Raw genomic sequence first — 25,688 nt, 5'->3', positions numbered from 1 at the left:
TTTGCTTCAGGTCTTCTCAACCATCCGGTGTACTCATGGAAAATGGTTGGCGTGCTTGTGAAAAATGGTGGTTTGCATGGTCCAATGGCACCCAATAGAGGATTGATTGGCTATCAATTCATTGCAAATGGAAATTCAAACGGTATCTCACCTACTTTCTTGGGAGGACAAATCAAGGGAAACACCTAAGTTGAATTGTATGGCTTACCTTGAACTTGTCTTGGTAGCAAGTGCCACTGATGTCTATTCATACCATCAAACAAGTCTATTGGGTCCCTCATGGCTACCTTGATGTCTGGGGTGACCACCAACCCTTTCATGTCCTCAATTGTACTTGTCCCTAGCAAGAGACTTCAATCTTCTTTGGTAAATCAAATTGATCATCTCATTTCAAAGATTGCTCCTAGTTGGCAACCAAAGCTAATACACTTTAAGTATTGCATAAATCTAAAGCATGGTGGAAATTGACAATGACAAAGGGATGAACCAACAAGACAATTCCAATTGGAGGTATTCATTTGGAGAATGCTGGTGGGTGGTCTTCCCCTTGCATCACCTGTTCACTGTAGGGGTATTTCTGACAGGAATTGTTTCTTCTATACTAATGCAGTTGAATGTTCACATCATAGATTCATCACATCCTCTTAGTCCAAAAATTTGGGTCCTCCTTACTGACTTTCAACATAGTGTGGTGGAAACCATAATGCATTCTTTCGATTGTGTCTTTGACAAGGCTAAATATCATGGTCCAACACAACCTCATATGAAGATTTTGTTTCACTTCCTTACATTTTGGGATTGCTAGTATATTTGGGTCACTTGCAACGCATTCCTTTTTAATGATGCCTAGGGTATCCAACGTCATGTTGTGAAGCATAAGGGATTGCTTTCGTGACAACTTGATCTTGTTTAACATGTTGAAATCTTAACCAAAGATAATTTAATATCTTGGTATCGAGTAGGCTCTTTAGTGACCTTGCCCCAACTTTTGTACTCTTTAGTTCTTTGACACAAAAATATCACTCATTTACGAGAGAGAGAGAGAGAGAGAGAGAGAGAGAGGAGAGGGGGGTGTGTGTGTGTGGATAATTCCTCAAGGAGAACAAGAGGAGTGTTCCTTGCACATGCTATTATCATCCTTATATCAATCCAATTTGAACAGGTTTTCTATCTGAGCAATTTTCTCTAATAATTTGGATGGCTTTCAATGGAATATACCCATTACAAGTGGCTCCAAACAATGTATTACGTGTCAAATGCCCTCCATTAAACATGCATTAGTCACAAATGGCAAGACATGCCACAAGCGAATTCTCTTTGCATAATCAACCCAACTTCTAAGTTTCCAATTTTGAGCTCAGTTATATTTGACAACATAAATCAAGGTACAAATTGCAAGTGAATACTTGCTTAAAGAACTAACTGTATGTTTCCAAGTGAGTGCTTGAGGTCCACAACTATCAATCGGCTAATAGCTGATAGAGGTGCACCCATCACAACTCCAGGTCATTTCCCAGCTGGCTTGGTGGAAGTCACCAAGAAAGAGTAACCAACTCCACAATTCTCCCATACGGACCTTGGCGCCAGCTACCTGGCAAAGACCAAGAGTGTGGGAATCTAGAAATACGCTAGTCAAAACATAAATGGCCTTGCCCCTCCATGCTTTATGGTTGTTGTGGGATGCCTGTTCCCTCGAGCCTTTTGACAGCAAACACTTTGAGCGTGCCAAGTGCTGATTTCCAACTCATTCATCAGCATTATGAAAATCGCAAAGCCTGCATCAAAAACTGGTGAGCATTTTTTATCCGATTGAAAAATGCGAGTTGGACCCAAATATCCGATTACAGCCTACGATATGCTCCCCGAACAAATGAATAACGATGCGCCTGGAAAATTGGATGGAGCTCGCTGCTAGCAAAGGGGAGAGAAATAATCGCTTTTGCTTTTAAATGACAGCAAATCTTCGATGACTTCCACAGCCTCGTGTGTATGATCGGAGCCTGCATCCTTCCCGGCACGGGCACTGGATCCCCGCACAAACACGGTCAGCTTCCTCATGTGTGGCGACTTGGAGCAAAAATGTGTTGTGTACCAATCAATGACATCCTTTTTGGTGATTCTTCTCAATTCCTCGGCCTCCTGTTTGTTGATGTCGAACAGATACCTGCATTGCTTGCAAGTGGGGATGGATTAGCCTCAACTGTGCCCTCCAACATAAAACGGATGTTTCCATCGAAAAGAATACTAGACTACCTGCGGTCCACAACTTGAACCCAGTGGCGATCGGTCTCCTCCACTAAAGAAAGATCGCTTTCAAGCTTAGCCTCCGCGAGGGCCTCAACGTAGCTCTCGAACTCATCGTCGCTCATGCCGTCCTGCAAATGCACGCATTATGAACAACTCACAAATGGCACCACAAGTCGAAAATCGCCTGACAAGCTTACGTCACAACAAAAGGTCTTGGCGTGAATACATTGAAACAAACAAAGACTACCATGGGTCATCAGCACGCAGTACAAGACCGAGAAATGAAAATCGAGCTTATTTGTCAGAAACGGCCGCGTGAAATCTCTCCCGACTGAATTTGGCCTATGGTCCGCAATCAACATACCCTTTGCATCTTTTAAGATATAAACCGAGTGATTGTTTAACCACGGAACGGAGTTCGTACCTAACCCTTGACATGATCCTAAGACCTACGTAGATCAGGAGAAATTCCATTGCATTTTGTTGAGAACACATGGTTTTTCTCGCCAAATTCAGAGAGATCCCAATTGAGCCATACAGATGAAAGCAGGAAGACAACTTCAGCAACGCTTGCCCCATATCTCTTCCAGTAAAATACTTCAAATTATCAAGCGTAGAAATACAAAACCCTTCACATAATTGAGCTTGTGTACCCGAATGACTTCTTGAAAGGGAATTAAACTGAAGTCCACTTCGTACATACAAGGACCTATGATACTTGCATGTACTGCTATAACATGCAGTGAGAATGTGTAAAAGCACTCACCCTGGTGATGAAGATGATGTTGGGACACTCCATTGTCCTCCACATCGACATGCTTAAAATAATTGACCCCCACAACAAGGCATACTCGGACAACTCTTGAGAGGCAGTTAAACAGACTGCCCACTTGGTACATATAGGAACCAATGATACTTGCATGTGTTGGTATAACAGCAATGAGACAATGTAAAAGGACTCATCATGGTGATGAAGATGATGTCAGGACTCAGGACACTCCATTGCCCTCTACATCGATGTAGTTAGAATCATTGATCCCCATGCACCAAAAGAAGTCATGTTACCATCCTTTGAAAGAGTATGCACATGGCTTTGTGACTACAGATAAACCTTGTGTCCATTTGTACAGACAACAACCAACAGGATATAATGCTATAATGTGAATGAGGTGACTCCATGGCACCCAACATCATGATCAAGATAACGTCACAGCAGTCATCTTCTTGTTTTGCCTTCAATTCTCTTTGTAGCCTTTCATGCAGCCCCCGCTTTCATCTCCATGCGCCCCGAAATCTCTTCACATCCTATGGCCGTTATATACCTTTTCATTTCCTTGTAAAAGAGAACATAAAAGGAGGTTGGTGCCGCTGGTAACAAAAATGCCATAACAAGGCAAGAGAGTCTTTGGATTGGAATAATCAGACCATCCCTTGCCTCCACCATGTAGGAAGCATGTAAAAACATAAGAGTGCGGCATGTAACAAAATGCCATAACAAGGCAAGAGAGTCTTTGGATTGGAAGAGCCAGGCCATCCCTTGCCTCCATGTGGGAAGCATGTGAATTCATAAGAGTGGCCATCCTAAGGCCATTAATGGCATATTGCACTATTGCCTCCACTATGTTGGAAAGGTGTGAATGCATAAGAGTGCAGCCATCTAAGGCCACTATGTATGACCAGCTCATGCATACTCCTATATCAAGGAGTTGTATGCCAAATTAGGGAAGAAGAAAAATCAGGTTGATAAACAACATGGCACAAAAATACACGATGCAACATCAAGAACAGGGCAGTCAAGTACGATCCGTCCAATCTGTCCAGCCTGTGGACTTGGTACAACACCAATCCATTGTTTCATACAGCCATTAAAAAATACATAGAATTTTAAGGGTTAGGCTAGTAAACATTACTTGTTTTAACATTAAGAGTGTCACAAGGCATTATCCATCCAATATTAATACAATTTATAAACCACAGATGTCTTTGCTCTAGTTTTCAATAATGAGTCATAAACATGATGAGACTTGAGATGTTGAGATAATGTAAATCCAAGACTTTAGTCACAAGTAATTTCCAAGATCTAATTTCATTATTAAGATTGAAAACATGTACAATGGATCAAAAAATGAAGCTAGTTGCAATGATGTATCATGGTATGGAAAGTCACAAGTGCTGAGTGGATTGTGGCAAGTACAAAAAGTAGTAGATACAAAAAGAAACTAAAGGCTAAGACTCAAGGTGAAATGTGTGTAATGCACAGGCTTCATGAAAAGACTTAGGCATTGTGATAGGGGTAAAGAATATAGAGATATAGGTAGTGTTAAGGGAAGGGGAAGGGAAAAAGGAGGTAAAGGAAGAGAAAATAGAAACATAGCTACACATAGGGGATGAGAAACGAGAGGAAGAGGATGATGTAGAGGTAGAGAGAAGTGGATGGATGAGATCTGAGACAGAAGAATGGAGGAGCATAGAAGAGAGAGGTAGAAGAAGAGGAGGTGGTAAATGAGGTACAAGTAAAGGTTAGTGAGGATAAAGAGGAAAAGGGTAAGCCGAAAACCGGTTTTCCAAAAACACCAACTCACCCATCCTCACCCCCCCCCCCCCCCCCCACAAAAAAAAGGGACAAAATCTGGAAGATCGTACACGTCAGACCTGATTGGACATATCATACTATATGAATCCGTCTGCAGATGGAATGCAACCCTAATCAATAAAAGCTAGCACAGAGACCTATATGATCCCAAAAGCATAGGGCCTTCGAGAAAAAACACAAAAGAAAGAAAGATGTTCCGATCTCATCAAACGGCATATTGTAGTCTTGCCTCCACACTGTGGGAAGCATGTGAATTCATATGAGTGTGTCCATCTATGATCTAAGGGCATCATGTATGACCAACTCATGTATAATCCCATAACTAGGAGATGTATAACACATTAGGGGAGGAGGCAAATTAGATTGGTTAACAGCACGGCAAAAAGATAGGCATTGCAGCATAGAAAAGCTGGAACAGAGACCTATATAATCCCAAAATCATAGAGCCTTCAAGATAAAAGTCACAAAAGAAAGAAAGAGAGATGAGCTCTATTGCAAAGTCAAAGCATGGACTACTACTGAATTGTGCCGCTGTTCTCAGCCCTTGTCCCACACCTTTGAAAGGCTGCTATTGCTGCAAGTCACAACTAGTTTTCACTCTGCTGTTCCTCCATTTCAACATAGTTGCAGTTGTCCTTTTGGCCACTACCATAGCCCTGTTTTGGTGGCATTTCATTGCTGATTTTTAGCACTATGTAGGTGACACTCTGGCATCTTTTTACAGCCCTATTCCAACTACAATTCAGCCATATTGCTTGCAAGTTTTCAGCCTTGCAGCTCATGTTTTGGCAACCTGTAGATAAGTGTCCTCAGACAAGGTTCAACATCAACAAGTGAGTTTTTGTCAAGGAGAAGGTCGGTCAATCTTCTTTATTGAGAGAGAGCTCTAAAGCTCATAGTCTCCAAAACTTTGATTAAGTAAACAGATTATCTTCTTTAAATGGCTCAAATTTCAGAGAATTTCAGTCTCATAAGCAGGGAGGATAAACTCCAGGTAAAAAACTATCCCCTCTGGAGTCTTGTCAACAAATGTCCTGGTAGCAAAAGGGGCTATGGGGGATAGTCATGGGTAACTACCCTTCCAGAAGCTCCTGCTGCTCAACACCACCAAGAGCATTCTCAAAGGGATCTCCCTAACGGTGGAAACCACTATTCCTGACACCCATTCTTATGAAACTGCAAAGACAACCGGGATGTTCTCGAAACAATGTCCAGATTACAAATCAAGCTAGGATTGCTGCTCTTCATTGCACAATTGAAACTGGTCAAGATGAATGAAGATAACTCCATGACAAAACACCTCACCAAAACCCAAAACACTAGGGAGGACCTCATCGCAACATTGGTAAGACTATCATTGAGCGAGAACACATCTTGTATACTTTAAATTCACTCCCCAAGACTTATCACAACCTTCATATCTCTCAATCTGTCACTAGGAAGGTCTACTATCACCCCTCCCAAGTTCTAGGAGCTTGTAGGGTTGCTTCAAGAAGAAAAGCAAACTCAAAAAAAAATCCAACATAGCAACAATCACGCATTTTACGAGAGCTTCAAGGGGAAAAGAAATTCCAGTACTTCGTTAAAATTGGATTCAACCAAAATGCAAGCTTCATCATCCAGTCAGCAAGAAGCTAGCAAACCTCACCCTTGTCATCAGCATCATGATCAACAACTAAGTGCTAGAAAGCCAAGTATTTTTCACTAATGCAAGAAGCCGGGGCATTATGTTAGTGAGCGAAGGAAATGGATTGCAAAGGAGAAAAACACCGAAGGAAGCAAGGATGACTGCATCATCAAGTGAGGATTGCATACCCAATGAAAACAGCAGCTTCGCCTCTAAAAACCAATCTTTTCTAGTACGTAGTTACGACCATCAAAAGATGATTTTGCATTTAGTTTCCAAGAAAGATTCCCCAATGTATGGTACTTAGACAACAATGCATCTAGGCACATAACATCTATGAAGTGATTCCTTAAAAATTAAGCCCTGCACCGTTAGGTAAAAGAGTCCAATGCACAAATAACCACCTCTACCCTGTCAAAGTGTAGGACAAATCATTTTAGCAGCCACTAGAGACAACATCCAGCTCAAGGATGTAGTACATGTACCCCACATCAAGAAAATCTATTTTCTTTGCCAAACCAAGATCATGTTACCGAAACACAAAACGGCTGAAACATTTCAATGAAACACAAAACACCCCGAGTGAAATGGCTGATTGAAACAATATTTTTCAAATGGAAAATTTTATATTTTCTTGCTCTTTTGAGAGTTTTGACACACTCTACATATAGGATAGACATCATTTGTTGACATGAAAGGATTTGTATGGTATAGATATGCAAGTTGCAAGTCATTGTTTATAAAGAAAACTATCTCATATATATTATTCAACCATTTCACTTGGCATTTCACTTGGGACTTGTCCAAAGGTGAAACGTTTCAGGGTGAAACACAACGTTTCGAGGGTGAAACGTTTCGTGGTTACCTTGAGCAAGATTGCAAATGAATTTTCACCAGAACAAATGTGTCGTTCACGATCCAAACCAAGATAGAACATTGTTATGACAGGTACCCTCCTTGAAGGATTATACCAACTCGATCATTTTGAAAATAATGACGAGAAAGCCTTGGTAGCCATTTCTTCAAAGGACATGGATGTAGCATAACTTTTAGCACTCCAATTTTGTTCATGTCAATTATGGAAGCCTCAAGATATTGCATTACTTGAAGGTGATCAAACATCTACCAAAGATTCTAAGCCTCTTAGGCACCAATATATTTGTGAAGGGTGTTTCTATGTTCCTTTTTCTAAGGATAGCTCAATCAAATAAACCAGTAAGTTGGAGCTCATTCACATTGATATTTGTGATCCCATGAGGACTATTGCTTTGGGCAAACATCTCTATTTTGTCCTTTTCATTGATGATAGTACAAGGTATAGCTAAGTATTTGGATTGAAAGACATAAGTCATGTATTATGTATCTTCAAAACTTCTGTATCAAGCATTGAAAATGAGGTTCAAATAAAAATCAAACAAATAACATGGGGTGAATATCTTGAAGATAGTGTCAATGAGTTTCTCAAAACTAAGGGTATCAAGCATCAATGTACGATTCCTTATACGCCACCACAAAATGTGTAAGTGTGGGGAAGAACATGAGAATGACAATACTTTAAACTTAACCACTTGATCAATTATCACCATGAAAATTAGAAGATAGAGAGAGAGAGATGACAGAAGTTGAGAGGGAAACCGGCCCCTCCCCCTTTTGAGGAATTTATTGAAACAAAACCATGGGCAACAAGTGCCGGAACCATATACTTCAAACCCTAATTTTCGGAATTGCAATGAAACCCTAATTTTGAGATTTCCAACAAATCAGCCCTTTTGTATATGGTTCAAGCACTTGGCTCGTGATTTTGTTTTAATAAATTCCCAAAAAAGGGGGAGGGGCCGATTCCCCTCTCAACATGGTGTCGATTCCTCTCTCTCTCTCTCTCTCTCTCTCTCTCTCTCTCTCTAATATTCATGATGATAATTGATCAAGTTGGTTAAGTTCAAAGTATTGTCATTCTCATGTTCTTCCCTGCACTTACATCGGTATTAGAGCAAGGACTCCTTCGCAAGAACTTTTCTAGGTGACAAGATCTTTGGACCCAACTTTCTCACCATGTCAATAGGCAAAGGGAAGAATTTTTGTGAGCAACCGGAAGGCTCCTGACACTCTGTATCTGTATGCTTCTCAAATTATGAGAAGATACAAAGATACAAGAAGCTAGAAGCCAATCCAAAAATTCAAGCTTTGATGGAGAGAAGGACTAAAGCACAGGCTGAAATGAAGGTCTTTGAAGATCTCCTTACCGGGCTCTTCAAACAAAAGGTATTATGGCTGCAAAGGCCTACTTAGCATGAAAGGTATCAATGTTATTGATACAACTAAGTCTACGAAAGGTAACATATCACCTATCATTCGAGGATCCACCCAAGCGGTAACTTCAAAGTCTCATCATACACAAGCTGCCTCCTCTTGTCCCAAGAATCCCTTCATAGAGAAGGGCATGGAGAAAGTCAAAGAACTAGGCTAGCTATTTCCATGGTAGCTGAATCTCTAAAGATGCTTTTAGCAAAGGAAAACAATGCCAAAAGAGACTTCAAGCCTGGAGAGAAGAGCGTCAAGTTTGACATTTTCTATAGTAAAAGAGATTCTCACAAAATTGTCTTTACTAGACAATTTGATGCTACTTTTGGCAGTGAAGATTATACAAAAAAATAAAAAATTAGGATGGTTAAAATGCATCTGAAGGATGCCGCTTTGAATTGGTGGCTCAAAGTTGTTCAAGAGAAAAAGGAGCCTAAGTCTTGGAAAGAGTTTAAGAAGATGTTCAACGAGAAGTTTTTACATTCATCCTTTGAAACTGATGTGCAACAAGAATGGGATGAGTTGAAGCAAAGCCATGGAGAGAATGTTGAAACATATATCAACAAGTTTGCAGTTGTTTCTCTTAAGTTTACATCTCTTAATGAAGTTCCTCCCAATATGGAGATGAGAAAGTTTATCCATGGATTACATCAGATGGTACGGCGAGCTATTAAGATGACAAAGCCTGATACTTCGTAAGCAGCCCAAGATGCAACCTTAGAATCTGAAGGACTGCGTATGCCATGGATGCTTGGTAAAGCCGCAAAAGAAGAACCACAAAGGAACAAGATCAAGATGTTTGACCAAAAAAAGGCAGATAGACAAGAACCAGAGCGTAAGGATGGAGATAGACCGACTTTGCCATCCAAAAAGAAGGTAACATATTAGAATATTAGGAGTTGGTAGAATATACAAGAGAAGGGCGATGTTTCTCTTGTGGAAGAAAAGAATACATGGCTACTCAATGCCCTAATAAGGCAAAGAAGGAAAATTAGCCCCAAAAGACACCTCAAGAAAATGTTGTACCTAAGGAATCCTTGCAACAAGATGAAACATCGTTCTTCTCCTGTATATTCTACTAACTCCTAATACTAACATATTAGGAGTTAGTAGAATATACAGGAGAAGGACGATGTTTCTCTTGTGGAAGAAAAGAATACATGGCTACTCAATGCCCTAATAAGGCAAAGAAGGAAAATCAGCCCCAAAAGACACCTCAAGAAAATGTTGTACCTAAGGAATCCTTGCGACAGGATGAAACTCCGTTAGAGAAAAGGAACCTTTTTATGACTTGGGATAAGATTGCTAATCAACCAGTTCTCATACATTTTAATACAAGGCTACATATCATTATATCCATCTTCAAATTGTTGAAGCTCTATATCTACCAAAGGAGAGGTTTGGAACACTAGAAATGTCAGGTGCTACTTTTCAAGGAATGGAGTCTTAAGTTACTCCCATTCTTCAGAAACTATGAATTAAGATAGGAGATTATCTAGATCATGAGGGTTTTATCATGGAAGATCTTGGTCATTGTGATGTTGTATTAGGAATACCTTGGCATAGAAGAATAGATCCAATCCCATTGATTATATTCAAAATAAGTTTAGATTCTCTTTCGGAGTAAAACTATATCTTTTGATATAGGGGTGGACTCTATTTCCATCTTATCCCAAGTAAAAATTTGTAAAGCAATGAAAAATTATATTTTCTCATACTTGATCTTTATCAAAGAATCTAACAAAGAGTCTAGAATTGAAGAGTCTATCTCAGATATGAACAAGGACCGAATGAGTTTCTTAAAGAAGTATCAAGATTGTTTTGCAGACACTTTACTTGACGAGTTACCACCACAGAGGCCAGAAGATCATCACATTGATCTCATTCCTAGGATCTTACCTCCAAATAGGCCACACTATTGTGTGAGTCCAATACAACAAGAGGAGATTATGAAGCAAGTGAATCAGCTCTTAGAGAAGGGTCTAATAAGACCGAGTTCCTCACCTTTTTGCTTTCCAGTCTTCTTAGCGCAGAATAAAGATGGAACTTCGAGCATGTGTGTGGACTACAGGGTCCTCAACAAAATTACAAATTGGAATAGATTTCGAATTCCAAGAATTGATGATCTCTTGGATAGATTGGATGGATCCAAAGTATTCAACCAAATTGATTTTAAGAGTGGCTACCACCAAATAAAGATTGCTCCTCAAGATATTCATAAAACAACATTCAAGACAACTTTTGGTTTGCATGAGTTTCTCGTGCTAGCATTTGGTCTCACCAATGCTCCGGTAATCTTTAATAGAATGGTGGAAAGAATCTTTAGTGCACGTTGGAAGTTTACAAGTACTTTCTTTGATGATATTTTGGTTCATTCAAAATATTAAGAAGAGTATAAGCAACACTTAAAAATAGTGTTTCAAGAACTCCACAAACACAAACTTTATGAGAATGGCAAAAAGAGTTAATTTTTTCTAAAAGAGATTCACTACTTGGGCCATATTGTATCCAAAGATGGGATTCGAATGGATCCAAAAAAAAATCGAGGATATTGTAGAATGGCCAGAATTGACTAGTGTTCATGAAGTTCGAAGTTTCTTAGAATTATGCTCTTATTACAAGAGATTCATTAAATGGTTTGCAATGATTGTTGGACCATTGCATAATTTAACCAAGAAAGCAACAACACTCCTATGGACCAAACTAGAAAAGGAAGCTTTTGAAGCTCTAATGTTCTATATCAATAAAGGATCTTTTTTAATTATACCTAATTTGTCGAAACTTTTCTTTATGGAATGTGATACTTTGGGAGACCGCATTGGTACAATCTTAAACCAGGAAGAACATGTAGTTTCATATGCAAGCAAAAGGCTGCAAAATGCAGAAAGGAATGCTACTACCTATGAAAAGGAGTTAATGGCCATCATTCAAGCTTTAAAAGATTGGAGCCACTATCTTTTAGATGAAGAATTTCTCATCAAGACGAACCATGACAGTTTGAGACATTTTCTCAACCAACCGAAGAATTCTGAATAGCATATTTGATGGGCCAATTATTTAGCTTAATTTAACTTTTAAATATTGCATATTCCTCGAAAACAAAACAAGATAGCATATGCCCTGTCAAGAAAACCTCAGCTTCATGTAGTGTCTTGTTGAGAAACCACTTTTTTAGTTTACACATTTCGTTTAGGGTTTCGCATTCACAACCTCAAAAAGAGCTAGTGTCCACATTTTGGCCACTTTTTCAATGGGCGCCCACACAGTGATGTGTCACCCTAAACAGCTTATACCTATAAATAGGCAGTCACTTCATTTATTCTTATCACTCTCTTCAATCATTCTTCATATCTTCTTCGGTCACCACCACCACTTCCCTTCTCTCACTAACCACTTCCACTATTCTCACACCCCTTCAAAAGAACATTGTGGTTCGTGGCTCATGGTTGCCTTCACCCTTCCTCCTCTGCTTCAGGCGCCCTGTTTCAACATCAAGCCTTGCATTTGGAGCATCTTCCACCTGGCATCACCATCTCTTGGCATTAGCAGCCTTTTTCATCAGACCCCACCTTCGCCTGCATTTTTCAATGTGGAGATCTTCTCCTTGCCTAGCATCATCATCTCCAGCTTCGTGTCAGCATCCTAGCCTTTGGCGTTAATTTCACTCGAGCGCCCTGTTGCAGCATCAAGCCTTGCATTTGGAGCATCTTCCACCTAGCATCACCATCTCTTGGCATTAGCAGCCTTTTCCATCAGGCCCCACCTTCACCTGCATTTTTCAATGTGGAAATCTTCTCCTTGCCTAGCATCATCATCTCCAACTTGGCGTCGACATCCTAGCCTTTGGTGTTGATTAGTATAGGAGCTGTTGGAACCTCCGTTTTTGCAACCTAGCTCCTCCTCCATCACCTGGTGTCACTCGTCTATCTCGTAGAGACTGTTGAGACTTGTGTTTTTGCAGCCGGCTCATCTTCCATCATCTGGCATCATCATTATTCACATGGCATCAACCCGGGCTGCTCTCCCTGCGTTTGACAACTCTAATACTCTAGGATTTGTACTTTACTACCCAGGTCACTCCCTAGCATCAGAGAACTGTGGTTTGCTCCCTTGAAAGCTAGTGATAATCTTTCACATCTTCGATGGCATCAAAGGACTACGGTCCTGCTTGCTCGACAGCTATCTTTCATCTTCCGGTGATTACTTTGATAGCCCATTGCCAAGAGGACTGTATTTTACTCCCTTCACTGTGCAAATTTCCCACAGGTATTGCCACTTGATTAAGATAGGACATTGCAATTATCTTTTGAGCTTTGGCTCCACTATATTAGCTTTTCTTCTCATAGCATGATTCAATGTATCATCACCATGTTCTTCTTGTGTTTCCAAGTTTCTCTTCTCTCTCAGTGTTTGCCCTGCACGCTCTGTGTTACTCCCCGCAAACCCTACTATCTCTCTGCACCATCACTTATTTTGACATGGCATCAGAGTGTACCTATTATTTTTGACATAGTATCAGAGCACAAGAGCTCAAAGAGCTAAAGACCCTGTTCATCAAAGAAGGCAAAGACAAGTTGCAAGTTTGGCATCATTATCTTTTTTTTTTCTCTTCATTTCCACCGCACCACCAAGAGAAAAATATACATTTTTTTTCCTCTCCCACCCACCCTCCCCTTTACAAATTGATACTTTGGTGCTACGACTTCTCCACAAGCCTATGGACAACCAGTGAGTGCTCCTCTTCTGGCATCACCAAAACCCCCGCCGATGGTTGCTGCCATGGACCTTTGCTCCCTACCCTGCCAAAGTATATATATCTACCCCCAAGCACTCATTGTGCCACCTCTCCCTTTTGGGCCACACAATTTATTCTGCATCTGCTTTCACATTTTTATGCTAAAGGCAATAAGACGGATTCGATGCATACAAAGCCCTTTTGAGCCATAGGAGGATCGACTGGTACCCCGGCCTCCTCGCGACCCCTGGAATGTGCTAGGGAGGTTGCTTCTACTACTTCTAGGATTTCAAGAATGCCACCTCAACAACGCACAATTTTGCAGTCCGCTCCCTCGAGAGAGTGATTGTTAGCTACTGTCCCCTCAGCAGTCTGCTCCTCGAAAGTCAGTAGTTGTTGGACCTCTTCTATTACTTCAACTCCGCACTCCACTCCACTGAGAGAAAGTGACTGCTGCCTTCTCTTGGCTCAACCTGAGCCTCCCTTTTCCCCAACCTCAACTACTCACGTTCGAGAGGCCATCTCTGGGAGTTCTTCGACATCTTTGCTCTCCCAAATACCTTCTTCAGCCCGCGACCGGCTACATTTCCTTCGTCATCAAACGATTCGGAGCCCATGATCCATGAGTTTTTAGATTCCCTATCCCTTACAAAGGGGGATGTACTCTCTCTTTGCCCTCAGAGGAGCTTCTACTTGTTCGGCTTCAAGGAGCGCCCCTGCGTCTCCATCCTCAAGGGGAGCACCTCCTCATCATAAAGTTCGTCACCCACCATTTACTCTTTTGGGATGCTTGTCCTGGAGCAGTCATTTCTCCTCCTAATACCCAAGATCTTCAAAGACCGCCTACATCGGGGTCTTGGATGTCCAACTACGACTCGGTAACAAAACCTTCGAATTCCTTCCAACATGGAGTCATAGAGCTAGTGGCTTCCCTCCTGAGGTGGAGTCCTGTTCTACAGCTCATCCCATCTACTGTTCCTTAGTACATGTTACCTTTCAAGTGGATATCTTGGATCTCTGGGATCCTCTTCTTCTTCATCGTATCCCTCTTCACTCCTCTTTCTTCATTCCTTTTCTGACCTAATAGGGGCATCCCATCTACTGTTCCTTACTACAGGTTATCTTTCAAGTGGATATCTTGCATCTCCGAGATCCTCTTCTCCTTCATCGTATCCCTCTTCACTTCTCTTTCGTCATCCCTTTTTGGACCTAAGATGGGGTGTGGAGAAACCACTTCTTCAATTTACACACTTTATTTAGAGTTTCGCATTGACAACCCCAAAAAGAGCTAGTATCCACATTTTGGCCACTTTTTCAATGGCCGCTCACATTGTGGTGCACCAGCCTAGACAACTTATGCATATAAATAGACAATCACTTCATTCATTCTTACAACTCTTCAATCATTCTTCACCACCTTCAGTCACCACCACCACTTCCCTTCTCTCACCAACCCCTTCCACTACCCTCACACCCCTTCAGAAGGACATTGCAGTTCGTGGCTCCTGGCTGCCTTCACCCTTCCTCTTTTGCTTTAGGCGCCCCGTTTCAGCATTCGGCCTTGTATTTGGAGCATCTTCCACCTGGCATCGCCATCATCTGCTTAGCGTCAGTATCCTTTTCCATCAGGCTCAACCTTCCGCTAGTTTTTCGGTATGGAGATATTCTCTTTGGCTCGAATCATCATCTTCAATTTGGCATTAGCATCCTAGACTTTCGCAAAAGTCTATATCACTGAGCATCAGTGATTTCATCACTCATCTATTACAAGGTCTGTTGGAACCTGCGTTTTTGCAATCTGGCTTCTCCTCCATCACTTGGCATCACTCATCTGTCACAAAGGCTGCTCGAACCTACGTTTTTGCAGCCCGGCTCATCTTTCATTATCCGACATCATCATTTTCCACTTGGCATCAATATCAGGGCTGCTCTCCCTAAGGTTGACAGCTCTGATACTCTAGGATTTGTGTTTTGCTCCCCAGGTCACTCCCCGACATCAAAGGACTACAGTTCGCTCCCTCGACACTTAGTGATCTTCTTCCACATCTCCGATAGCATCTAAGGACTGTGGTCCGCTCCTTCAACAGCTGTCTTTCACCTTCCAATGATTACTTCAATAGCACACTGCCCAAAGGACTATGCTTTGCTCCCTTCACTGTGCAGATTTCCCACAGGTGCTTCCACTGGATTCAAACAGGATAATGCAGCTATCTTTTGACTTTCGGCTCCGCTCTATCAACTTTTCTTCTCATAGCATGATTTAGTGCATCATCATCGTGTTCTTCTTGTGTTTCTAAGTTTCTCTTCTCTCAGTGTTTGCCGTACACACTCTATGTTACTCCCCGCAAATCCTACTGTCTCTCTGCATTGTCGCTTATTTTGACATGGTATCAAAGCATATCTATTATTTTTTACAAATCCATGATTCATCATACAGATTTCAGTAGTATGAAGCAATCCGCTCTATCAACTTTTCTTCTCATTGCATGATTCAATGCATCATCATCGTATTCTTCTTGTGTTTCTAAGTTTCTCTTCTCTCAGTGTTTGCCATACACACTCTATGTTACTCCCCGCAAATCCTATTGTCTCTCTGTACTGTCGCTTATTTTGACATGATATCAAATCATATCTGTTATTTTTTACAAATCCATGATTCATCATACAGATTTCACTAGTATGAAGCACATGTATACTTCTGATGAAGATTCTAAAACATTTGGGAGAATTTACAACTTAGTAAAACAATAAACTCTTATGTTATTAAAGATGAAAATAATGGAGAATAAGTTATATGTTACTAAAGATTTTAGGCCTAAAGTAATGGAAGAATGTCATACAACACCTTACGTGGCTCATCGTGGTATTCAAACCACAACCAAGACACTTCAAATGTATTTCTTTTGGCCAAAGTCTTTGACAAGACATTGAGCAATTTATCAAAGAATCTCGTGTGTCAAAAGATTAATTTTGATTGCAAAGAGTCTGCAAGGCTTTTACAACCATTACCAATTCTGAGTCAACCTTGGAAAAGCATTGCTATGGATTTTATTTTTAGCTTGCCAAAATCAGCAAATGGCAACGATGGCATATGGACTACTATTGATACGTTTAACAAACAGACTCATTTCATTCCAGTCAAAAAGACTCTTTAAGTCTCGACATATGGCTAGAATATTTCTTCAACAAATCTTTAAGTATCATAGGTTACCACAATCCATTGTGGATAATAGAGATCCACAAACCACTAGTCTCTTTTGGTGAGCTCTTTTTGAAAATTTAAGTACAAAGTTTACATTTTCATCTTCTTATCATCCTTAAACAGATGGTTAAAGTAAGATAATCAATCTCATAATATTGGATATGCTAAAGAGCTATTGCCATGAAGCCAACCAACAATGGAAAAAGTATTTGTCTTTTGTAGAATATGTCTATAACAACACAATTCATACTTCTACAGGTAACGCACCATTTGAGTTCATATATGAAAAACCACTCTTGTTACCCATTCTCAAAACTAAGAAGAAGATATTTCATGCCGATGAGTTTGTGTGTGATGGATACAGCTTTTACCCAAGTTAGACGAGCTATCCAAAGATCTTAAGAAAAAGAAAAAAAAGTAGTAGATAAGCATCGAAGGCAATCAATCTTATAAAAAGAAGATTGGGTGTGGCTGAAATTTGACAAAGCTCATCTAAGAAGCTCTAACAAGCCTTCATCCCAAGTCACTAAGCTCGCAGTAAAAAATTATGGCTCCAAAATTTTGCAAGGAACAATTTTGTCTTCAGGAGCTATCTCAAATTCTTAACCATTTGAGAGATTTTTAGAGTAGAAGATTTGAAAGTTTCTTTCTCTAAAAAAGTAACACTTGACATTTGAAAGAGAACATGTGTCAATTTGAAGAGACAACTGTACAATATGATTTTATAATGTATGGTGTAATATTAGTACATTAAATATATAAAATACAGTATTATATTAGTACAAAAAAAATTTGAAGAGACAAGTGTACAATATGATATTAGTACCAAAAAATTAGTACATTATGATATTAGTACCAAAAAATTAACTTCATTTTTTTAATTATAAATGATAAGACACATATTTAAAGTAAAAATAAGCTATAGCAATGTCATTACAAAATGAGATCAATGATTATACATAATATATCATACAATTGTCATAAGAGTTAGCAAGTCACGATGGGCTCAAGAGTCAAGTGGAATCTGTCAATTTGGATACAATCATCAATTATACATCATACATCATAATCACCATCATCATCATCTGAGAGCTCATCAAGAGAGTCTGAAGATGACCTCTCCATATCAAATAATGAGACACTCTCATACTCATCCTCACTAATGAGGTTACCATCATCATCAAATGATGGCTCCCTAAACAATGACTGTGTAATTGTAGGCAAGGGAAGGATGTTATCATCAGGCACAAGATGAAAGCTACTAGAGTTCTTCCTCATATATGTTTGCAAACCACTCGAACCACCCCTCATCGATCTTGAAAGGACATCGAATGACCATGCCCTTGCTAGCAACCCCTGCAACTCGAACTCCTAGAACTGGTCAAACTCGTCACCCACAAGCACGCTAACTATGAATGTTACGAGTGTCTGCTGCTATGAGCTCTCTATAGAGCTCCGCAAAGATTTGTTGATCCTCCGCATCAACCTTTTAGTGTACTCTCGGAAGAGTGTAGCCCGTCAACTTGAATATATCAATATTCACCTACACAATGCACATAAGATTATAAATACTAAATTGTTAAATATAAAATAAAAAACAACAAATTTAAACTTGTTAACCAAAACGATAAAAGTTTAGTTGCTTTGGACTATCCATGGTCATCATGGCCTTCATCATACGCAAGTTAGTTCGGCAATAGACTAGCTGCTCTAATTATCGTGTGCTAAGCTCATAGTTACCAGGAACGGGGAACGGAACCCCCAGGAACAGGCAGAACACCTAAAGTTAGGGAACGGAAACGGAGGGAACGGCACATATATATATATATATATCTATATATATATATATATATATATAGCGAGAGAGAGAGAGAGAGAGAGGCCAGGCAGGCATGAGAGTCAAGCAAGGCAGGCAGGAGAGACGGAGGGCCGCAGGCCAGGAGAGTAGGAGAGACCAGAGCAAGTAGGGCCTAGGCGAGGCAAGTGGGCAACAAAGGCGGAGCAAGCAACATAGGCGGGAGTAGGCGGGAGAGTCAGAATCCAGGGAACGGCTGCTGAAACAGCTTAGAACGGCCCGGAACAAGCAGGAACGAGGCTGGGAACGGGCAGGAACATTCCATGGGCGTTTCGCTAGTAGACACATGTCAGAACGTGTTAATCCATTCCTAAGGCTCGGAACGGGCGTTCCCTGTTTCTATGGCTAAGCTCATTGCAAAACTTCATTTTTTGAGAAAGCAGATACTCTAATTTCTCTCACATACACCCAAAGAGCAATCCTGAGCAAGGACTCTCATGACCAAGGACTGAAGAGTCTACAACGCATATCCGAAATTCTACCATCAAAAGAGAGACTTCATAAGTGACTCTCTTCTCTAACAAGTGGGAGAAGCAAAAGCCACATACCCTCTCTGAGAACCGCATAGGATCCAATCTCCTCTAGAACTGTGCTGTGAGCATCCATGGGAACCACTCGAGTGAGATATGCAAGCTGGTCAAAACACAACTCTTTGTCATCCATGACTATTGGATACTTGTAAGCCGAATCTAATAGTGTTGCAAATCCATGGATAAGCTTATGCATCCATGCTCATCTCTTTTGTGCTATGTCAATGATGTGTGCACCCTGTGACTCTATGATCACCGTGCAAGCATGTGCCTCCACCAATGCTACTCTAAAGAAGTGAACAAAAAGACCCATGATCAATCCCTCGCAATCACTCATACGTAACACCCTATAAAAGGGAGTCATGGCAATCACAATTCCACGGACTCTGCTAGAACTGCTCATCGAGGCACAAGTGTTGCATCGCCTTTGCCTCCTCTATCTCATGCTCATCCCATTCATTCCATAGAGTGGATAGCACCATCTGGCGGACCATACCTCATAAAGGCACTCCAATAGCAACCACATATAAGCAAAACGAGTTTAAGAGGGCTTCTTCAACTCAAGCGTCCTATGCTCGCAATACATTGCAAGCACATTCATCTTCACCGTGAAGGTGACAACTGATGTAGCCTTATGCACCACCCTCTTCATCCATTTGAGCTTCTTGGTGTGCTCCATGTGCAATTCCAAACAATAACTTGCACATGGAATCCACACTATCGAAGGGAACTCGGCCTCAAACAAACGGCCCATACACCAACAATTGGATGCATTGTCAGTAACAACTTGCACCACATTTGACATGCCTACCTAAACCACATCATACATGGCACGAATTCAAAAGTATGATAAGGAAAGCTTTAAGGAGAGATGAATTCAAAAATATAATAATGAAAGTAATAACTTTAACATTTAAAAAGACAATATAGATCTCAATGATAGCTTGTCGAATGTGGCGGTAGATGAATGTGTTAGTCATTTTGCTTCCCCTCTTACCAATGACTACGGCCTGTAAAAAATGTGTCCCAAGTAGACATGAAACGAGTATGTTGATTATGCCTCGTTTCCTATTGTCTCTCCATCCGTCGGAGCAACCGTATTTTGTCCATGCGGCCTGAATAAGATCAAGGGCTTTATCAATCGTCTCCTTCTCTTCATCAATCTTATTCGTCCTCATGTCATTATATGTAACACCGCTCCATCCTTCACATGAACCCACATTGGCAATCATTCTCACCATCTTTCTCCACAGCTCATGCTTCAGGACATTGAATGTAAGATTGCACTCAATCATCATGCGTGCAATCTCAATGTCTACTTGTAATTATCTTTCTCTAAAAAAGGCAATTGATCCAAGCATATGACAGAGAGCTTGAGACAGAGAGAATTACCTCTTCAATGCCACACGAGCTTCGAATCTTTGCCTATTGCCAATGTCGGAGCCGCAAGTGAATGTGGAGTCGGCACCACCAATGGTGGAGACCTCATCTACATCAATTGAAGATACACTTACATATGAGGCTTTCTCACAAATAGACATAGTTGTGGGTGCCATCGTCGATGCACCACTTTCTCCTCCTCTAGTGGATCCCCCTCTCATCTTGGCGAGAATCTCCTCCGCCATGCATTCAGGAATCGCCTTGCATGCGGCAACTTGCTTCCCCCCCCCCTCCCCACGCGGGTCTTGGAAAGATATTGAAGAAGTTGGGTCACACCGCTTATATAGTACTTCCCGTACTACTTGCATGTCCAATGGTGGGAGTTGGACTTCTTTGTGTCCTCCACATGCATGGCTTGCAAGTTGAAGGCCTCATGCTTCTCACGTGTCATGATGCCAAGGCGTCGAGGCAAGGCCTAATGGAGAGGAGACAGTTTAGACTCATCACTCCAATTACAATTATGCTTAAAGAGGGAGGGGATAGGAGAAAGAGAAAAGAGAGAGAGAGAGAGAGAGAGAGAGAGAGAGAGAGAGAGAGAAAGAGAGAGCTTGAGCTTTAGAGGCTTGAAAACTCGAGAAGGATGGGATACAGAGATGATGCTTTAAGAGGGAGGGGATATCGGGAAGAGAAGAGGGAAAGAGAAGATGCTTGGAGACAAGAGGGTGGGGATGAGCTTTGAGAAGAGAATGGGACTTGATAGAGCGCACAAATGAGCCCTAAGTTCAACACCTGTCCCTTTTTTGCCAAACGCTGCCCATAGACCCCTGCGAAAATATGCCAAAATCGTTCTAGACAACTGGTTTGCATCCACAGGATGGGTGGCAAAAATGCATTAAAAATCGCTTATGAATTCGTACAGTACTATAAATACATACGTGTGAACCGTATGGTACAAACCCGTCTGTATGTAAGAAGGTAACTATGCCAAGTCATATCCCAATAGTTACATTTTGATCGTTCCTTGTGCAATTTAATTTTAAACATGTTTTCAATCAAAACTCTCAAGACAATTACATCTTACAAGGCTTGGCACAATTCAGTTGCTCGGTATATGCAGATGTCTCAAAAAAACAAAGAACCAAGCTAGATGATAAAACAATCCAAGGCATTTTTTTGCCAGCTATACTCCTATTTCAAAAGGTTACACACTATATATGTTTCCACCACTGTGTTTATATAAAGATAATGGTCATCTTTAAGACTTAGACTATTATGAATAGATTGAAGAATTCCTCCTTCAATATCATCAAATCCTTTTAAAAAAACAAGAAATGTAAGCAACAAAAACACAAATAAACACTTGTATCTAACAATAGAGTGGAGGAAGGAGAAGTAAATAAAGGTTTGTACTCTATGTCTACCTCTTCAATAGAATGATCAATCCTAAGTGGAGATTCCATCCTTCTTGCAAAATCATAAGACCAATGTGCAAAATCTAAGGGTGAATAAACAATGTTGCCTTCCAATTGTTGTTGGGCTCTATGCATCATATCATACTTAGCCTGTGAGATCTTATAGGGTCTGTAGATGCCATGATAGTCATATGCCTCCCTAGTACTGAGACCTCGCTAAGCTAGCTATTAAGCCAATTCTTGCTCGATTCTTGGCATAGGATATAATAGAGACTGAAGTGGTATGGAAGTGTTGAAAGTCGTCTTCCCTCTAATAGTTCATATTTTTAATGACCAGCTTTCCAATTAAGTCTAGTTTTTTCAATGAGTACTTAGCTTTCATACCATATTAAAAAACACTTGTCTATTAATAATAAATACAACCGTATGATTATTAGAATTGATCAATTATCGCAATGCCCAATGTAATAGACTTATGCCACAGGGGATGCGAGCTACAAGGAATCGACTTACACATCTATACAACTCAACCCACACACGATCCACTATGCCACAACCCTGTTGGCTTTAAGTGTCAAAGTATAATGTGTCTAGGACTTTAAAAGTAGTGAAACTAGACTCTCGAGTTAAATTAACTCTAGTTGAGTTAGGAATAGATTTTACTTAAGACCTATTGTACTTTCATTCTATCATACTAGTACTTACATCTTTTGAGTGTGGAACTATTGTCACTCTTGCTCATTGTCTTGTGTTTACCCTCTCTCTTTCTCAATTCTCAACAATTGATATCAGAGCTAGACATGTGGTTCCATCTTGTCACCACTCAATCGGTGCCACCCAAGTGAAGTCCACTCAACCAACAAAGGAAAAGGAGCAGTTATTTTGGAGGGAGGATCTATTGTTTTGAAAGAGAAGTTGTTTTGAAGATGTTGCTCCAGTTTTCTGTCTGCATGTAGTCTTGTACACAGCCCTGCACACACAGCCTCTCTCAGCCCTACCCGCTATTTTCTACAGATTTTAAAAAAGGCAAAAACACTAATTTTTTTAATTTGGGAATTTCCATTTCAAAGAAATTGTCAATTTCTCACACTTCATGCCAAGAAATTTTGAGGTTTTCGACCAACTTTTCCAATTTCTAAAATTTTTAGAAATTTCTTCGAGAAATTTTACAACTTTTGCCCGACTTGAGCTCTTGTGCATGAATCTCCACCGAAAATCGCAAGATTGCACAGTTTCTTCGACATTGGTGCAAGAAATTTTGAGCTTTTCTTATTCTCGTGCTGGCACACATCTCAAGACACCTAAAGTTGTGCTGTTGTGGACATCATCCCAAGGCAACACTCCAAATTTTCAAGATGTAAATATAAATTTCTAGAATTTCTAAGAATTCTTTCACCGAGATTTGAAGCTTTTACGTGGCACACATCCCGAAGCACTGAACAGGCGCTAAAACAGCATAATTTTATTGTTTATATGACATTAGACAGAAATTCAATAAATCTAAAAAATGCAAAGAAAAATTAGGGATTTTTAGAATTGAGTTGCTACATTTAAAGTTAGGCATGCATATTGAGTCTTACGCAATTGTACAACAATAAATTGCTGTAAATTACAGTTTGGGTGCTATTTATGCAATTTTGGACACGTTTTTCAAAAAGAGAGACAGTTTTGATAGTTTTGCACTTGCTTTAGTATCCCGTGTTAGGATTTTGCGACTTGGTTGAGTACACTTCACACTTCAGCTTGGAGTGTTCGGTTGCTTAATTTGTGCATAAATTATAGCAATGTCAAATCTCGAAACCCGAGATCAAAGTAACATTTTGGGAGCTCTCACACTGGAGGTCAAGCTAGATGGCACCAATTATCCTCTATGGAGTTCTATGGTGTACAATGTTCTTATTGCAAAGGATCTTTGGGATTATGTTGCAGGTGATTTACTGAGACCAAGTGAGATTACCCCTCAAACACCTCAGCATAGTGCTAGAGGACTACAAGCTGCTCCTGCTCCTATGGCAGATTAGAGGAGATGGGACTCAAAAAATGCACAAGCTTTGTCACTAATTGCCTTGATAGTGAAGACAATCATCATACCTCATATACGCTCATGCAAGACCTCCAAACCAGCTTGGGATATTTTGGAGCATATGTTTACAGCTCACAATCAAGCAGCATCTCCTATTTATCGAGAGAACTAGCTAATGCACATATGGATGTGGGCAATATCATGTCTTTTTTCTACAAGTAAAATGTGGCTGATTATATTACTCAAAAAACTGATTACAATGGAGTACTTGTGCTCAACAGACAAGCTGGAGCTGATGAAAGTCACAAATACATCATATATACAAGCCTCTCAAGGCGGTCTGGGGGGGATGGGGGCAAGAAGCCATGGAGGGGGGGTGTATCACCATTTGGGGCTGCCTACCTGCATCACGAAGAACAAGTCTTGGCCGCCCCAAGTACGCAACTACTGTGCACAACCCTGCCTCGATAATGAATATCGTATCTTGCATCCCGGCCTCATACAAAAGGTGACGGCCCTGGCTGACCGCCTACTAGCAGAAAGCTCCCCAAGAGATACATCCAAGGCTGGGTGCTATGCGGCGAAGGATGCGGCATACTCCTCTCCACACGAGTTGTGCCGCATCACATGACCAAAGGCAGTGCTTTGGGGTTTCCATGGACTGCTCTGTGCAGCGCTTACAAACTCCCTCCTCCTGCATCTGGGCAAGCCAGCTTCCCACCGCCAAGACTCCATGTGCCACTAGCCATAAAAAATACAATACCCTCCTCGGCCTCCAGCTGTTCCATAGGCGGCGCCAGTAGGTCCGTCGGAACAGCTCCGTGATGCTGTGTTCCGCCCAATGCCTGCTACCTGACGGCGCCCAATCCATATCCTCCTGCATCTGTCAATCCTGGTGGTGTACTCCAGGAACCTCGGTGACTTCTTGGCGACCATAGTGGCCGGCCAAAGCCATTCTCCCGAATCCCACTCTAGCTCATCAAGTGGCCTTCCTTCCCAGATCCAAAGGTGCCACACCCTGAGCTCCTACGCCAAAAGACCAAAGGGTCCAGCCGCCATGTCTTCCCCTGAAGGCCAATCACCCGAATCCTCTTCCATGAAAGGACAGCTATCCCCTCATCCTGCTGCCCTCTGTCAAGAGCCAAACGCCTCCCCTCCCGCACGGTGAAAAAGGTCCTAGGTGGAGCGCCACCCACTCTTCCTACCACCTGTAGGGGGATGCCTGTTGATGCAAACCTAGCGGCCCATACCTCCTCGGGCTCTATCGGCTCTCGTATCGGAGGAGCAAGCCACTACTGAGGTATTGCTGCGTCTATCTCTCTTCTCCTCAGCTCCACTCCTCACTGGCAGCTTGATACTTGCTGCAGCACCTCCTCGTCCGCCATCCTCTACACCTCCTGCCATATCCTGATGGTACGAGCCAGGCCAGTCTCCAAACCAGCCCACTGGATGTGGGGGCACTCACCAATCTGTGCCACTTTCCGGTCCCTGACCTAGGGGTTCCAGATCACCGGCCAACGGTCTATCTCCTCCTGGTAGCCTGGAGGGCTCTGGGTTAGGGCCTTACGAAGGCCCTACCACACGCGGAGCAAGCTGCATAGGAAGGGTGATCTGGGCTAACGTGAAGATCCATCTCAGGGACGGCCTCCACTCACCATCAAGCCTCGATCTACAGTCCTGAAGACCTTCCTGCAATAGGACCTTCCAGGTCTGCCCTCTCGGTGTGAGACCGCAGACAACTAGCTTGCCCAAGAGGGCCATACTCTGATACTCTGGGTCTATG

General features: G+C 41.4%; 1 protein-coding gene across 3 annotated transcripts in view; it reads right to left on the bottom strand.

The window, feature by feature from the left end:
• Positions 1–1,298: 1,298 nt before the first annotated feature.
• Positions 1,299–25,688, bottom strand: part of LOC148019515 (Insulinase (Peptidase family M16) family protein) — a 76,713-nt gene continuing 52,323 nt past the window's right edge. For 2 of the 3 annotated variants that reach the window (XM_087701007.1, XM_087701008.1), the window contains 2 exons: positions 2,254–2,375; positions 1,299–2,164 (listed from right to left, as the gene is read on the bottom strand). In XM_087701007.1, the coding sequence (XP_087557133.1) occupies positions 1,912–2,164; positions 2,254–2,375 (375 nt within the window). In that variant the 3' untranslated portion in view covers positions 1,299–1,911. The remainder of the gene's footprint in view (positions 2,165–2,253; positions 2,376–25,688) is intronic. The other variant, XR_015695002.1, reaches the window with a different exon arrangement.

The sequence above is a fragment of the Lygodium microphyllum genome, chromosome 19 (assembly GCF_053477565.2).
Source record: "Lygodium microphyllum isolate KBCC chromosome 19, Lygodium_microphyllum_v1.1.10, whole genome shotgun sequence".
Lineage (NCBI taxonomy): Eukaryota > Viridiplantae > Streptophyta > Polypodiopsida > Schizaeales > Lygodiaceae > Lygodium > Lygodium microphyllum.
The sequence above is the reverse complement of the archived record's forward strand: the minus strand, read 5'-3'. Positions and strand labels throughout refer to the sequence as shown.